At 43.3% G+C, this 16,401-nt stretch overlaps 1 protein-coding gene across 1 annotated transcript in view; it reads left to right on the forward strand.

The window, feature by feature from the left end:
• The window catches only part of PGM5 (phosphoglucomutase 5), a 172,995-nt gene that overhangs the window by 115,649 nt on the left and 40,945 nt on the right, over positions 1-16,401 (forward strand). The window contains exons 8-9 of the mRNA XM_084771729.1: positions 6,067-6,202; positions 9,995-10,178. Coding sequence (XP_084627855.1) covers positions 6,067-6,202; positions 9,995-10,178 — 320 coding nt within the window. The remainder of the gene's footprint in view (positions 1-6,066; positions 6,203-9,994; positions 10,179-16,401) is intronic.

The following is a 16,401-nucleotide window of genomic DNA, read 5'->3' on the forward strand; positions in this document are numbered from 1 at the left end:
GAAGTTATTGGAAGCAGATGACATAGGATTGACACAGGGATCCCATGCCTGTCCCACTATGGGAGGTAGTTTAGAGGATTGATATCTGCCCTGCCCCAGGTTAACTACGGCTATTTTAAAATATAACAAGTCTCTGTGTCTTAATTGATCGCTAGCTGGGCCAACAGATAATACGTGTAATTTTTAAAACAATAGCTGAACGTAAGGAACTTTTTTTTGTGGTGATGATTGTGTGTGCATGTATAATGTGTGTGTGTGAGAGGCATGTGTGTGGAGGTCAAAGAACAACTTTGGCATTTGGTTCCTCCCTTCCACTGTGGGTCCTGGGGATCGCATGTAGGCGAGCAGGCTTATGTGGTGCTGCCTTTACCTACTGAGAGGATCGCATGTAGGTGAGCAGGCTTGTGTGGTACGGCCTTTACCTACTGAGAGGATCGCATGTAGGCGAGCAGGCTTGTGTGGTGCGGCCTTTACCCACCCAGAGGTCACAATAGGCCCAATGAATGTGGCTTGAAAGTTTGAAACTTTTCCACGTTGGATTTGAGTGGAGGAGGATCAGTGCTATTTCTGACAGGAAAATAGATCTCTTTTTTGTTCTGCTTTTTGCTGGAGTCTGGCAGGGAGGAGCTGGGCCGCCTGGAGGCTGGTGGGCTCTGGTATGATGGCTGTGGGGCACGCGGGGCAGATGAAGGTGCAGGGGGGGGGGTTAGGGCTCCCTGCCTCTGATGGAAGAAGGAGAACTAAATGGAACTTCTCAGACTTGAAGTCAGGGCTAAATTCTCCTTACCTTGTCCCAAACAAATGGCAGGCCTTGCCTGTAGCACCAGCCAGAAGCTAGAGAAATCGAGCTTCAAACATTGGTTACTCAGTGCCCCAGGGTTAAGCCTTCCAGCCATGAGAAGGCAGGAAGGGCCCGGGACAGTGAGTGCCCCAGAGTGAAAGAGGCCCACCTTCAAAAGGCCGTGTCCCAGCCGACTCCAACCATGCAACATTCTGGAACATACCTGTTTCACGTCTAAATTTCTATGCATCACTGACAAGTTTAAAGTTTAAAATTTTGAAAATAATATGTGCATGTTTATTGTAGAAGTAAAACAAGAGGCAGAGAAGAAAAGCAACCAGTCCCAACGTTCTGGAGATATATAAGGGTTGTTAGCAGTTCTCTTGTCCACCTCTGCCCCCATATATGCCCATATGTTTGCCACAAGAATATACTCTGTTGGCCTGGAGAGATGGCTCAGAGGTTAAGAGCACTGCCTACTCTTCCGAAGGTCCTGAGTTCAATTCCCAGCAACCACATTATGGTTCACAACCATCTACGATTAAATCTGGTGCTCTCTTCTGGCCTGCAGGTATAACATTTAGGCAGAATACTGTATATTGAATAAATAAATCTTTTAAAAATCCTTTGGAAAGAAAAGAATATACTCTTTTTTATTCCCATTAAACTAATTTTCCGTTTATTAAAAATTCATGAGCATCACTCTATGTCACCGAAGACTTTTGTTTAATATTTTGTTTATACAAGAGGTTTTTTTTTTTTTTTGGCTGTTTCACAATTACTCTGTTGTTCAACAATGAATATTTATTTTCCTAATTTTTTCCCCTGTAGATTATTTCTGTGAGTGTGTATCTATAAGAGTAAAGGCTGAGAAAGAGGACAGCAGAGTCCAAAGACTACTGGGTGTTAAGGCTTTTGGTCATTATTGTCAATCTACTGGACAAGACTGCCCTTGTCTACATTGGTGCTTTATCACTGCTGGGACAATTCCTTTTCGAGCCAGCTATGGCTGGTGCAACAGCCTCCAAATGCTGCCTGGCTCCACTGGCTTCTCTTTGACCGCAGTGAGACTGAACATTTGTTCAGATGCTTTCTGGCTATTATAATTTTCCGCTTGACAGTTGCTGGTTTGGGATGTGGCTTATGGTTCACTGGCCTCAAAAGAAAAGTGCTTTGCAACTGGTGATCTGGGCCCGGTGGGTGGGGGGGGGAGTCCTCCCCTTTTCTGAGAAATAGGAGAGGGAGGATGGGGGAAGAGGGAAGGATGGTGGGGCTCGGAGGAGAGGGGGAAGAGGGCTGTGACCAGGATATAAAGTGAATAAATAAATAATAAAAAGAAAGAAAAGTGCTTGCTTGTGTCTATTTCAGGGGGAGGGGGGTATCCTCTCAGAGAATCCTGAAAACATTTTATACTATGCAGTTTACTTACTATCTATCTATCTGTCTATCTATCTATCTATCTATCTATCTATCTATCTATCTAGTGTGTTTGTGTGTGTGTGTGTGTGTGTGTGTGTGTGTGTACATTTCCCCTTGTTTATAGTAGGCTTGTAGAAAACTGCCTGCTTCTTTGTGTATGCATATTCCTTACGCAACTTACCTGACACTGATATGGCACTGGGGTCCACTTGCCTTACAGATGTGCTAAGGGACTCCATCCCCACTGAGCAGCACTGCCATTATCCAATGGAAACATCTGAGTAATCACAGCATCATTTCTTGTCTCTCTCAATTCCTCAACAAACTAGAAAGCACAGCTAACTTCACTTGATCACTGGCCCCTTATGATTCTTGGCAACTGTTGGCCCTGTTGGCAAAGATGTCCAGGCCAGCTCACAATTTATTATGCGTTATCTGCAGATGACCGGGGTGGGTTTATCCATCTAAAAGAACTCTGTGTCTCTGTGCCACTAAATTCTGACATCTTATCTTAAGGACTTAATAGCATCTAATGGTTCTATCTCTGGTAATGTGATCCAGCTGGAGATCCAAGGTATGCAAAGCCCTTGTTTTAGACAAAAGGGTATTTTTCTCCAGCCAGTAAGTAAAAGTGACTTCTCCCCTCAACCCCCCCCACCCCCACCGCAGCTATAAAAGGACAAGAGGGTTTGAGATGATTGCACTGGGCAGGGTTTCCTAGCCTTGTTGTTTTGGCAGCTGGCCGTATTGCTAAGCCTGAGTCTTCCAAATTTCTTCCTTTTTTTTTTCTTTTTTTTCTTTTCTTTTTTTCTTCTTTGTAGCAGGATGAAGAACTCACTGGCTGAGAAGAGTCTCTTTATGGTGTGATGATTAATACCCAGGGTCTTCTTAACCCTGAGCCAGCCACAGTGGGATAGCTAACAGTGTCACTGGCAGATCGTTGATCAGTCTGTTTTGAGAACTAGAGACTAAAAATGTGACTCTTTTTCCTATTGACTTAAATTACTTTGCTGCCCTCTCTGGTCACATTTTTCAGTGCTGTAGATAGAGCAACAAATGATCAACAGTCTGCTCTTTCAACTTTAGTCCTCACAGATGATTATTAACTCAACTAAGGAACCATTTGATCCCATTTTTAAGGTCTTAAGAGTTCTGTGGCATGGGTCTGTTTTGTTGATTTTCTGTGTCTGTTTCACAATCACCTTAAAATCAAGAGTGAAACTGGGAATAGTGGCACATGCCTTTAATTCCGGCACTTGGGAGGCAGAGGCTGGTGGATCTCTGTGAGCTCAGGGCACCTAGTCTACAAGACAAGTCCTGGGTCAGCCAGAGCTACACAGAGAAACCTGTCTTAAAACAAAAACAAAAACAAAAAAAACCCAACACCATAAATAAATGAATCTTTAAAAAATTAAGAAAAAAAATCAAGAGTGAGCTTGTCCATTGTCACTGCCTGGTTGCAGTAAGAGATGGTCCGTTACTGGTCTCAGTCTCAGTTCACCTTTTTTTGTTTTAAACTATTTTTTTATGTGTATTAGTGGTTTTGCCTGTGTGTATGTCTGTGTAATGGTGTCAGATCCCCTGAACATAGAGTTACAGGCAGTTTTGAGCTGCTATGTGAATGTTGGGAATTGAACTCAGGTCCTCTGGAGGAGCACCCAGTGTTCTTGACCCCTGAGCCATCTCTACAGCCTTCCCAACCCCCTAGTCTCAGTTCTTAAGATGTTGCTATCACTAGAGTCAGAAGGAGGAGGAGGAAGAGGAGGAGGATGAAGAAGAGAAAAAGAAAAAGGAAAAGGAGGAGGAGGAAGAAGAGAAGGAGGAGGAGAAGCAGAAGCAGCAGCAGCAGAAGAACAAGAACAAGAAGAAGAACACGAAGAAGAAAAAGAAGAGGAAAAAGAGAGGCTCATGTTAATAACAGACTAATTTGTTTTAAAGCAAGCATTGAGGAATCAGCTTGTAGGCACCTTATGAGAATTACCCTCAGCCACAACCGCTGCGGCATCTCAGTTACTTCCAAATACTTAATATGTATGGGTAGTTAGTTGATAATCCCAGAGGAAGCCATAGTGTAGATAGAGGCTATTATTGCTGTTGTATTATAGACAAGTACAGCAAACAGAAGAAGCTAAGGCAGGACCTGAACATGCAAAATTGGTCTCTAGGATGTGCCTTCCGTCACTGCCTTTTAAAAGACATGGCCTTGCTGTGTTACCCAGGCTGACTTTAAGCTTTCAGTGCTGCCTCAGTTGACTGAGTTGCAGGGTATACAGACGTGCACCACTCTCCTACTGTCTAAACAGGATTTTGAGATTGGTGATGGCCTCATATTACAGATGCACATCTGAGGCCCGGAAGGAGTAGTAACTTCTAAATGATGGTCCACACCTGGCAGGCAGCAGAGGTTTGTTAGGGATCCTCGTTCCAAAGCCTTCCTCATGTTTTTCTCACACTGTAACATGTTCCTTTCAATTCAAGGCTTTGTCCACTTCAGAGAAAGCGTGTGCCTGGCCAGGAGACAGATGCTCAGTGTCTCTGCAGCACAAGCTGTTGGGTCCATGTGATACAGTGGGCTCCCCATTTAGGCTGCATGAGTTATTGTATGAGGGCCGCAATGAGAACTGGGTCTCTTTTCAGCCTTTCAGTCACTCCGGCCTCTGGGACTTCGGGTTTGCTGTCCTGTGGTTTGCATGCCTTCATCTCTCGATATCTGTGTGCTTTTCATTGCCCTGATGTCTCAGTCTCAGGCATGATCAGCTGATTGAGCCTGACCTTCACAACTGCATGTAGGATCTAGGTTGCCATAATGGTTCAGCACAAGCTGGGTGGTTTGATCGGTGGAAATGCACTCTCTGGGTCGCAGATACCAGGTATCCAATGCGAAGGGACTGTCAGGGCTGCGCTTCCAGTGAGAACTACGCTGCAGAGTCCTTTTCTGCTTCTTCGCTTCCAGATGCATCTGTATACTTCTTAGACCTCACAACAGTATAATTCCAGGCGCCGCGTCTATGCAGCCTGGGGCTCCGTTTCTCCCTTCTCATGTCTTTGGTTTTAACAACACCATTATTGGAATTAAGGACCGACTTGGATATTCCAGGATGACTTTATTTCAAGACTCCTAACTCAATCACACCTTCAAAAACCATTTCCCCTAAATAAACCCATACCCATGAATTATAGGAGAAAATGTCTTTTGGGCAAACCACTGCCTTTATTGCAGACCTCTGATGCCAGCGTCTACTCTAATTCCTCCAAAGCATGTATCCTTATTTGATGTGTCATATTCTTCTGCCTGTTTTGTTCTTGCCTGCCTCCATGTGCTTGAATTCAGACTGTGAGGGAAGAACTTGCTTGCTTACTCCTCTAGTCTCAGGATATAGAAAAATGCTTAGGCCATTGTAGGAGTTGTCAAATATTTACTGAGTAAAATGATGAATAAATGGTAACATTATGCCACTTTGGGTCTTCGATTTCTTCAACATTTCTTAGGATTTTATTATATTTTTTGTTATTATTTGATATTATTTGAGTTTCAGTTACATATTTTAATTTTTTGAGGCAAGGTTTCTCTGTATAACAAAAGCCCTGGCTGTCCTGGACTCACTTTGTAGACCAGGCTGGTCGTGAACCTACAGAGATATGCCTGCCTCTGCCTCCCAAATGCGGGAATTAAAGGTGTGCACCACCATACCCTGCTTCAGTTACATATTTTTAAATAAAAAAAAAAAAACAAGTACAAGATACCAAATCTTCACAGTGGGTAAATATATACAACCATTTCAATATATCTCCAGTTGCCAAATGGTCTTAGTCCCTTTGCGTTCACCAGGATAGAACCCTCAACAGAATCTCTCTTTTTGCCTTAGGCTCTGATCACCTCCGGGAGAAAGATGGCCTCTGGGCTGTCTTGGTCTGGCTGTCCATTATTGCTGCCCGGAAACAGAGCGTGGAGGAAATTGTTAGAGATCATTGGGCCAAATATGGCCGCCACTACTACTGCAGGTGAGAAGGATTAGGGTGTCTGCACATGTCTTGAGAACTTCTGTTAGAGCTGTTCTCTAAAACTGATGGGCTAGAATTCAAGAAGAAAACATCTTTTAGAAACATCCCAGGGACTGGAGGGCTGTGGCTGTACCTTTGGGAGTAGTGTCAAGGGCTACTAAAGTGAAAGGGCAGATTTTACTTGCCCTGGTGACGTCTCTCCCTAATCTTTTCACAGAAGGCAAAGAGAGTTGTCATGCCAAGAGGGTATCAAAACGCAGAGCTTTAAGAAATCCCCTGTGATCCACAGGAGCTCTGAGTCCTGTAGTCAAAATAGACACATTTCTTGTTTGTTCCACATCCATCTTTTTAAGGCGTGACCACACACAGAAGTCCACAGTTTGGTGCTTTTGGAGTCATCTCCCAAGCTGGGTCTACTCTCCATACTAATAGCCAGAAGGATTCTGACCCTTTGTATGGCCCACATGGCTCAGCAGCCCCTGATTTTTACTAGAGGTTTAACCTCATGAAAAGACACACAGAGAAGAGAAATAGTACCTCTGATGGAGCAAATGAAAGAATAGTGGGCCGGAACTCAGGATAGCTGGTCTACCTGTTTCCTGTTGTTGAAGTCTCAAAGAGTAAGAACGTTCTAAGGTTGTGCTACCTGGGTGTGTGTCAGTGTGTACCTAGTACCATGCCATGCTTAGGGGACTAGGTGGCAGAAAAATTGGTGACTATGGGCAACTATGTGTAGGGAAAGGGGATATTCAGGTAGCTTCGGACTCTGTGTTAAGGACAGAGATTGTGACTCATGCTGCTTTGTTTGTGTGTAACTATCAGCTTTGGGTGCTCAGTTGAGTTTCAAGGGCTCGAGGGGCAAAGAACTTTAGACTTTTCCCTTATATGGTGATTGTTTCTTCTTTTGAGAAGCCATTTACTTCGATAAATACCAGAGAATAAGAAGGACCGTGGTGGTGCTTATTAAACTTTAAAGGACTGCAATGTTCTGGGAAATACAGACAGCAGCCATAATAGCTCTGATCCTTGGTTAGTTAAAAAGACTAGGGATGTGACAATAAATAAACCAGCACATTATTTATTAAGTCATAAAACAGAAATTCTAAGGTAGGACCTTGTTTTGATTTTCAGTGTTTCTAACATGGGCCACACACCCCTGATTCTTGGAGAATTTCATTTGTAGATTTGTTTAATTTATATTCAAAGACTAATATGCTTGTGAAAGTCTTCTGCTGTATGAAGATCTTATAAAGATTCCAATCTGATAAAAAGAATATATATATATATTGTGCTTGCTGGCTAGCTGAGAGATTGCTCTAAGTCAGGGATGTTCTCGTTATGATTTGCGGGATGTCTGTCTAGGTTCCTGCCAGTGTTTTGAAGAAATGGTGTGATGATAAGTATATTTATAATATACTTCATGTTTTGTGGCCTGGACCTTGTAATGCTAATTGCTCTCTTCATAACAGCACCATATTAGAGAATGCTGTGCAATGGAGATTTAAGTTCTTGCAGGATGTTGAACTGTGTTTCAAATTTCTGTCTAAAAAGGTCACACAGATTCAGAAGAAGAGAGTAGGGAGCAGGTACAGCGGAAGACATATATCTCCTGCCACCCCAGGAAACAGCAAGTCAGGTGGTGGGGGTGGGGGGAATCTGGAAAGAAGTGATTTTTCGGCTGACAGTTTTCTTGGCAGGGAGGAAATCGTAGAACAATTTCAGGGTCACTAATACTGGGACTAAAGTTGAGGCTGAGAAAAGTCTCCGAATGTCCTTTGTCTGGGTAAACCCAAGAAGCAGTTGTCTACTTAAAGAATTTGCATCCCTTGAAAATGTGGTGCTGGCTGTGGTGACCGGAGGGGACATCAGGCAGGAGGAAAGAATGGGAGGAGAAGAAGGAGAGCGGAGCGTGGCTTCAGGAATCACTTGTATATGCAGATGACTACTAGGTAAGCCATGTGCTTGGACATGATCTCGGCCTTAGACTCAATGTGGTCTTCCTCACTGGCAAATGTTCTTTTTAAAAAATTATTTATTTATCATATACACACATATGTACACCAGAAGAGAGCACCAGATCTTATTACAGATTGTTGTGAGCCACTATGTGGTTGCTGGGAATTGAACTCAGGACCTTTGGAAGAGCAGGCAGTGCTCTTAACCTCTGAGCCATCTCTCCAGCCCTTGGCAAATGTTCTTAAGTTTTGAACTTTTGGCTTGAACTCTCTCCTGTCTTGTTCATCTTCCTGCCTCTTTCTGGTCACCTTGCTTGCTTGCTTGCTTGATTCATTCATTCATTCATTCATTCATTAGAATCTTACTCTGGAGGCAGGCTGGCCTTGAACTCATATTTAATTCTCTTGCCTGAGCCTCCTGAGTGCTGGAAATACAAGTAGGTACTTCCATGCCCGGCCCTAAGATGGGTCTTTCCCCTCTTACAGTGGCTTTCTCCAATGAGAATCCTATGTCTGAACACAACTACTGACAGTGATAGGATTTTCCTGTTGCTGTTTCTGAAGAAAGAGCTGGAGTAGGAGAAGAAAAGGAAATGCCAGCTGGGATATTGTTCCATGCCCCCAATTTTGACAAGTGTTTTGATGGTCAGTGAATGTCTTTCAAACTCTCAAGTTGATAAAAGTAGTGGAAACTGTTGAGGGCTTCCATCTTTCCCCTCACTCTGAGCATTCTCTATGTGGCAAGAGGCCCAGATATGAAGGCCTAGTGAAGTCACTCGGGCTCAGTTGCCCCTCCTCTGGCTCCATTTGCAAATAGCCATCCCCGCCGTGGTATGCCAGTTGTATTTGGAGACAATTATCTGATGTTTGGAGAGGCAAATTTTTTATATGAGTGACTAAGGAAAAAACAAACAGACCATTGAACAGATTAAAAATAAAAAGTTCTGATGCCTGGCATTGTGCCAGCTGTGTGCTATGCATCATCATATTTCAAACTCCAAGATCCACAGGGAAAGAATAATTTTCTGTCTTTCAATTTCTTCTGATCCCCATGCCAGTCCTGATGCTTGTGGCTAGGAAGACTTTTTTCAATGGAACAACTGTGACGTTTCTCCAGGGATTTTTATAGTACACACAGTTCACTTTCTCCCTCTCTTTTTGACCCCTCCCCCATTGGTTCCTCATCCCATACTACTTACCTAGCTCCAGAAACAGCAGAGAATTAGAGAGCTAAGGTCTGTGCCCTCTTGCACTCACATCCTGGAGGGCAAAGACAGACTGAAAGTAAACAAATACGGAAACGAGCCTGTGGAAATCCATAAGACAGTGCAAAAAGAAAATGTGCAGGTGGTGACAGGCAAGGGGAGAAGGGGAAGCCACTTGGATGGATGGATGCTCAAGGATGTCACTTTTTGAAAGAACAGGATGAGCCAGGCACAAAGAAGTCTTAAGAATGGAGTGGGCGAGGTGTCGCCAAGGACTGAAGTGTGGGAGCCATGGTGGCTGGGGTGGGACAAAGTCAGTGCAGATCAAGCTAAGAAGGGAGGCAGGGTTGGATCCTATGGTGCATAACAGACTGCGGTTGAGGTTTTAAGTTTTGTTCTCAACATGGTAAGAGTTTAGGGAGGGCCTTATAAGAAAGAAGCAACATAATTCGGGTTTGACAAGGTCCCTGGGCTCCGTGTGGAGACAGCGTTGGGTAGGCTATGAGGAGAAAGCAGGGCCTGTTAAACATGCTTTTTTGTATCTTCTAGGACTAGAACCATGGGAGAGTGCACCCAGTTGCTGGTCCTCTGACTGGGTTTTGTTTTGCCCGTGTCCTGCCCTCCTCCAACAGGTTTGACTACGAGGGACTGGAGCCCAAGGCAACGTATTACATCATGAGGGATCTGGAGGCCCTGGTTACAGACAAGTCTTTCATTGGCCAGCAGTTTGCTGTGGGGAGCCACATTTACAGTGTTGCGAAGACAGACAGCTTTGAATATGTGGACCCTGTGGATGGCACTGTGACCAAGAAACAGGTATTTGCAGGGGGAGTCACTGGGAAAAGCTTGCAGAGGTGGGGCAGTCTTTGTGGGTGGTTTTCTCTGTGCTCTTCACTTTGAACAGGAGGGAGGAGAGAGAGAGAGAGAGAGAGAGAGAGAGAGAGAGAGAGAGAGAGAGAGAGAGAGAGAGAGAGAGAGAGAGAGAGAGCTCTCCATCCAAGAAGAGGAAGCCCTCAGTGAAGGTGACCTCATTACTGGTGGAGGATGGGTTAGAACTTGGGCCACTTTGTCCCATATTGCTTACACCTGGTAACTGATGGACCAAGACCTCACACAGGAATAGGCCCCGAATTTCCTCCTTTAATGGTAGCAACCTACAGGTGCTTTTGTGCAGTGAATATTCTTGGTGACAAATTCAGAGAAGTTCCTAGAGCAAAATACCCCTGGCGTTAGGATGTTGCAGGGTAGAGACGCTTCATTTTCTGTTGCCTTACATCATCATAAGGGTTTAGATAAGGTCAGTGTCCATGGTAAGTAGGGAAGGAATAGTTGGAAGATTCGCCCAGACATCTCAAGTGGAAGATGCATGGATGAATGCTAATCTCAGGCAAGGAGCAAAGCCAAATACAGCTTCCATGGTCTTGTCTTTGTGAATTGTGTGAGAAAAGTTGATGTCGCTATGACGACCTTCCTCTCCGTCTTGTGTAGTTATTGCTTATGGCAAGCAGTGGCTCCTGTGGGAGCACATCACAGGCTTTTCACATTTGCAGAGTACGTAATACAACCTGAGTAATGTCAAGAGAGGTTCAGTTCTCAAATCCCCAGGTCTTTATCTTTTTATACATCCTTCATAAGTGCTGACGGTAACACAGGCAGACCCTGCAAGTGTTTGTGACTAGATAAAACACGTTACTGCTATCTTAATTTGACTAGTATTTCTCCTGTTGTCTTTCTTGTGAAGGCTCTGCCACTTCGGGTACTCAAACCCCTGGTGCATTCTCTTTTATTATCTTAGTATATTACCTCTGGTTGACTAAGTTTTGTAATTATTTTCAAATTCTCCATCAAAATATCAGTCCTTTGGGCTGAAGAGATGGGTCAGCAGTTAAGAGCACTTACTATTACAGAGGACCCTGGTTCGGTAAGTAGAATCTACACGGCAGCTCACAGCCATCTGAAACTTCTGGTGCCAGTGGCTCTTCTGGCCTCTGTGGCAACACACACACACACACATACACACACACACACACACACACACACACACACACACACACACACACACACACACACACATGGTATACAAACTTACATATAGACAGAACACATATGCATTTAAAAAATGAAGACGAGCTGTCTTTCATCCCACAAGTTCTTACCTGTCAGCCCAGAAAGGCAAACACTGTCAAGAAAACAGGATTTAAAATCAGGGTTGAATCACGTCACCCGCTGCAGGTCCCTGCAGCCCTTGGTTCCTTAAGGCCACACTTCTCCATCCACAATTGTTACAGAAATGAAGTAAGGTAGAAAAATGTGTGTTTTTCCTTCTAAGACAGACAAAAGTGCTAGTTTTCCTCTCAATAGGGAGCACCCCATAAGCTTCTGCCATGCTTCAAGTCACACTTTGAATTCTTGCGGACTGACATTACTGTGAAAGAACAGCCAGATCCAGCCCTCCGTGATTGGAGACAGGTGCTCACGTGACATCTTTGAGTCCCTATGCCTTGACTGGTATTTTCCAGTTTTCCTTTACTTTCCCTCTGGACCAGCCTTCCCCATGCCCAAGGCTCATTTGAGTTTTGTTGCCATAGACTTCAGTACATGTTTTCTGAGGTATGCATCTGGGCCTATCATCTGTAACACCCTGAATTCCACCCCCAGCTTGTCTGAAGTATTCTTGTGAGGTTTCTGTTCTCTGGAGAAAGCTTGGGGTGGTGGGGAGGCACCACAGGCCTAGAGACAGTTATATAAATGGGTTGTGTAGTCTAGTTGTGGGAAACTTGTATGTGGAGATAACTTATATGCTGTTTGAACCAGCATATCAATACCTTATTTTTTTTCCCAGAACATTCAGTATTCAGATGCCTTCTAGATGTTCTTTAAAACCAGCTACATCAGGGCACTTCTTCAGCTGGATCTCAAATTCTGATGTGGATTTAGTCCTTCCCCCTTTCCCTCCATAGCCACAGATACTAAATTTCATTTGAACTCTGGGATACATTCATGTCTGCCTCCCTAAGTTCCACTTGAACTCAAATGTAGCTATCAGTGTTGCCAGGACTTGCTCTTGGGAATTTCCCTGTAAAGAAGAAAGAGACTGTCTTCTTTTCCCACATATCAGGGTCCTGTGAGGGACATCTTCATTTAAGGGTAGCTCTGAATCCCACTGGAACTTCCTGCATTGTCAGCTAATCACAGTTTTTGGCATAGTTTGTTCTGTTGGATGCTGTGTGGGTGGGACTCAGCACAGTAGGGCTGCACAGCCTTTTAGGTTATCAGCAGACACCAGTATTCAACTCCAAGACAGTTTGATCTGAGGCACACTTCAGGTTATATTGTGCAAAATCAGCATACTTTCTGATAACGGACACCAAAAAGACATAGTTGAGTTTAAATTAACCAGAATGATTTCAAAACAGTCATCATGTACTTTGGTACAATCACTAAGTACATATTACTAAGAGTGTACAAAATACATAATTTGTTTTTGTTTGTCATTATACAGTTTTCTAAACACAAATATACAATGGCTTTATGGCCATGTAGCCCACACACAATACAGTTTGTTCATTAAAGTACAACTGTCATTTTTTTTTTTTCATTGACAAAGTAATGCAGTCACCACCACCTCAATAAATGTTAGGATATTTTCATCACCCCCACAGTGGGACCTTCCTCACTGTAGTTTTCATCTCCCTTCCAACACTCCTCCAACATCCAGGTCCTAGCAACCAGTGATCTACTTCTGCCTGTTGATTTGCCTATTCTGCACTAAGTGGATTCACGTGTGATCTTTGTGACTTGATGGTCTACTTTCCCTTGTTGTACCATCCCCCTGCCCTCCCATATTATTCTGGGTCTCAACACGTCATTTCCTTTTAGTACTGAGCTGTACTCCATTGTGTGGATAGCCGCATATTGTTTGCCATTCGTCAGGTCATGGGTTTCTACTTATCAGTGCTTCTTCCATTGTTGACTGTGACAACGAACGTGGTATGAATGTTCATACGTGGTTGTTGCACAGACATAGGTCACAACACTCTTGGTTACACAACCGGAAGTGGAATTGTTGGGCTAAGACTTAAAGGAAATTAAGGCTTCAAGACCAGTTCTACCGCTTTACACTCTTGCCAGCAGTATACAAGGGATCCAGCTTCCCCATACCTTTGCTACCATTTGTTGTTATATCTTTCGTTTTTTTAAATACTGTTGTCTTAAAACAACATACTTTACTGTAGATTCTTTTAAAATTAGGATAGTAGCAGAATGAGGCATGGTCACACACATACACACACACACACACACACACACACACACACACACACACACACACACACAAACACAATCTTGGGATTCAAGAAGCTGAGGATCACAAGTCCAGGGTTAAGATGGCCCATACAGTGAAACCCTGCTTGGGGAAAAAAAAAAAGCAAGTTTTATATCCATAAGGAAAAGCGGCCGAATTAAAAACGCACACACACAAACGATAATCCTGTAACTCTGTGTGTGCTATAGGAAGCAGCCCACTGTCCCCTTCATCAATTTGTGGTCCTCTTTTAGCATCCTATTCCTTATCAAATATCGGATGCAGCTTAGAGTGGTCCTTTTTAGCATCCCATTTCTCTTCAGTGCCCTATTGTTTGACATCAGGCAGGCAGGCATAAAGACTGTCTTTGTCACTGTTCAGATGTTTGACTTTGGGTAAGCTCTTGAATTTCTCTGAACCTCGACTTGAGAGGTAATCTGCATGTGTGATAACAGAGGATGCCTGAGGAAAAACTTCTATAAAGTTCCAAGTGCAGTGGCTGGTCGCTAATCCATACTCAAGAAATGTTAGTTCTTTCTCTTTCTCTAGAATTCTTAACTTGAATGTCAGCATGAGGGAAGGATACATCATTTTCCCCTCCTTCCGTCTTTTCCGTCCTCAATATCCCCAGAGGTGTATGCACACACACATACATGCACATACATGAACAGGTCTGTGCATTGAAAATAATATAGGTGTGTACTAGTACTAGAAATCATCATGCTAAGTTTGGATTTTATCCTAGCCTTCAGATATTTTGCATGAAATTTGAGGTTTGGATGAGCGATCCACGATAGTGGGAGGCTCCTGATCAGCTCTTATTTAGTCTAAATTTGACTTACTTGGGTAAAGAAGTAGATAACAAACATGGCTCTTTATACAAAATCTTTGCTGTTTGTTTGATGCAGAAATTGTAAGCACAGCATTGCAGTAGCCTATGCCTCATGGCACTGCTGGAAATCCATGGGCAACTTTGAAGTGTGTGGTCAGGAAGTCTAAGGACTGCTGTTTCTCCTCCATCTTAAAAAGGAAAAATCAAACTTATACGTTCTAATTTCTGACTTGATTTCCCTTCTCGTTGCTGTGACAAAAGTAACTTAGGGGAAAGGGGATTCCTTTTTCTCACATTTCCAGATTATAGCACATCATATCAGAGACAGCAGAGAAGTCACAGCAGCGGAAGCTTGAGGGAGCTGGTCACATCACATCAGTGGTCAGGAAAAAGAGTGAGGAATGCGTGTACATCAGTGCTCCGCTTGCTTTCTCCACTCTTACACAGCTCAGAATCCCTGCCCAGCAAATGACGTCACTCACAATGATGGCTCTTCCTATCTGACATGCCCATAGACCAGCTGATCTACACAATCCCTCACTGAGACCCGCTTCCTAGGTGATTCTAGCTTGCATTACATTGATAATTAAAGTTAATTGTTGCAGCATACAAGGCCAAGCGATGCACTGTGGCATTTCCATGCATATGTATGTAAATTTTTTTCCTTACTCATCTGCCTCTTCCACTCCACTAACCTCTCCTTGTTCTTCTCTCTCTTTCCCTGAGCAGTCCTTCTGTTTTCATGTCACATATATTCTGTTATACTCTCTTCTTTCAAATCCTCCCCCCTACATGAATTTAAATCTAGATTTCACATATGAGAAGGAACATGGGAAATTTGTCGACATCTGGCTTATTTCACTTAACATAATGACCTCCAGTCTATCCATTTCCCTGCAGATGTAATCGCTTTACTTTTCCTTATGGTTGAATGAAAATTCATTGTGTACATACATCACACTTTGTTTATCCATCCGTCTGTTAATGGACGTCGAGGGTGGTTTCATTTCTGGCCTGATATGTGTAGTATATCAATAAATATAGATTTACCTGTTTCTCTAGGGTATGATGATTTAGAACCGTTCAGATATACACCTAGTATTGCTGAACTGACCAAGTGGTAGCTCTGATTTTAGTTTTTGTTTCCGTAGTGGATGTTCCACTTTATACTCTTAGAGCAGTTGGGGAAGGCATCCCCTTTCTGCATATTCTCACCAAATCAATAAATAATTTTTTTTTTTTGCAAACAGGGTCTCATACTATAGCTTAGGCTGGCCTGAAACTCACTATGCATCTTAGGCTGGCCTTGAACTTGCCAACTGAGTGAACTGCCTGGCTTTCTGCCCCCTCTGTTTTTTGTAGCATTTTTTGAGGATTTCATACCTGAGTACTGTATTTACATCATTTCTCCACTCTCTCCCCTCTGCAACTCTTCCCATGTTTCCTCACTCCCTCCTCTTCTTTAGTTAATATTGTCACATATACCTACATGTATATGTATGTGCATAATATAATAAACATGATGAATCCATTTAGTTTTGCTCATATGTACACTATTTAGGGCTGACCACTTGGAATTAGGCAACCTATCAGTGGGGCTGGTCCCTAGAGAAGACTTATTCTTCTCTTAGTAGTAGTCATTGCTTGATCCAAAGGTGACGCCTTGTAAGATTTTTCCCCATCTCCTTTGGAATGTTGGTTGGTATTGTCATTGTATAGTCTTGGCAAGTGAGCACATTGTTAAGATGTCAGGGGTACAATTCCTTGTGACACACAGAGGACACATGTTGATCCTATGATTTTTAAAGTCTTTCTATCCCTTCTTCACATTGCCTTAGCCTTAGGTGTAAGGTTTGTACTACAGATTTATCAATGGGGGCTTGGCACCTTTGAGTCAGTTGTTC

Source organism: Acomys minous (assembly GCF_964271855.1).
Source record: "Acomys minous genome assembly, chromosome: 2".
NCBI classification, from domain to species: domain Eukaryota; kingdom Metazoa; phylum Chordata; class Mammalia; order Rodentia; family Muridae; genus Acomys; species Acomys minous.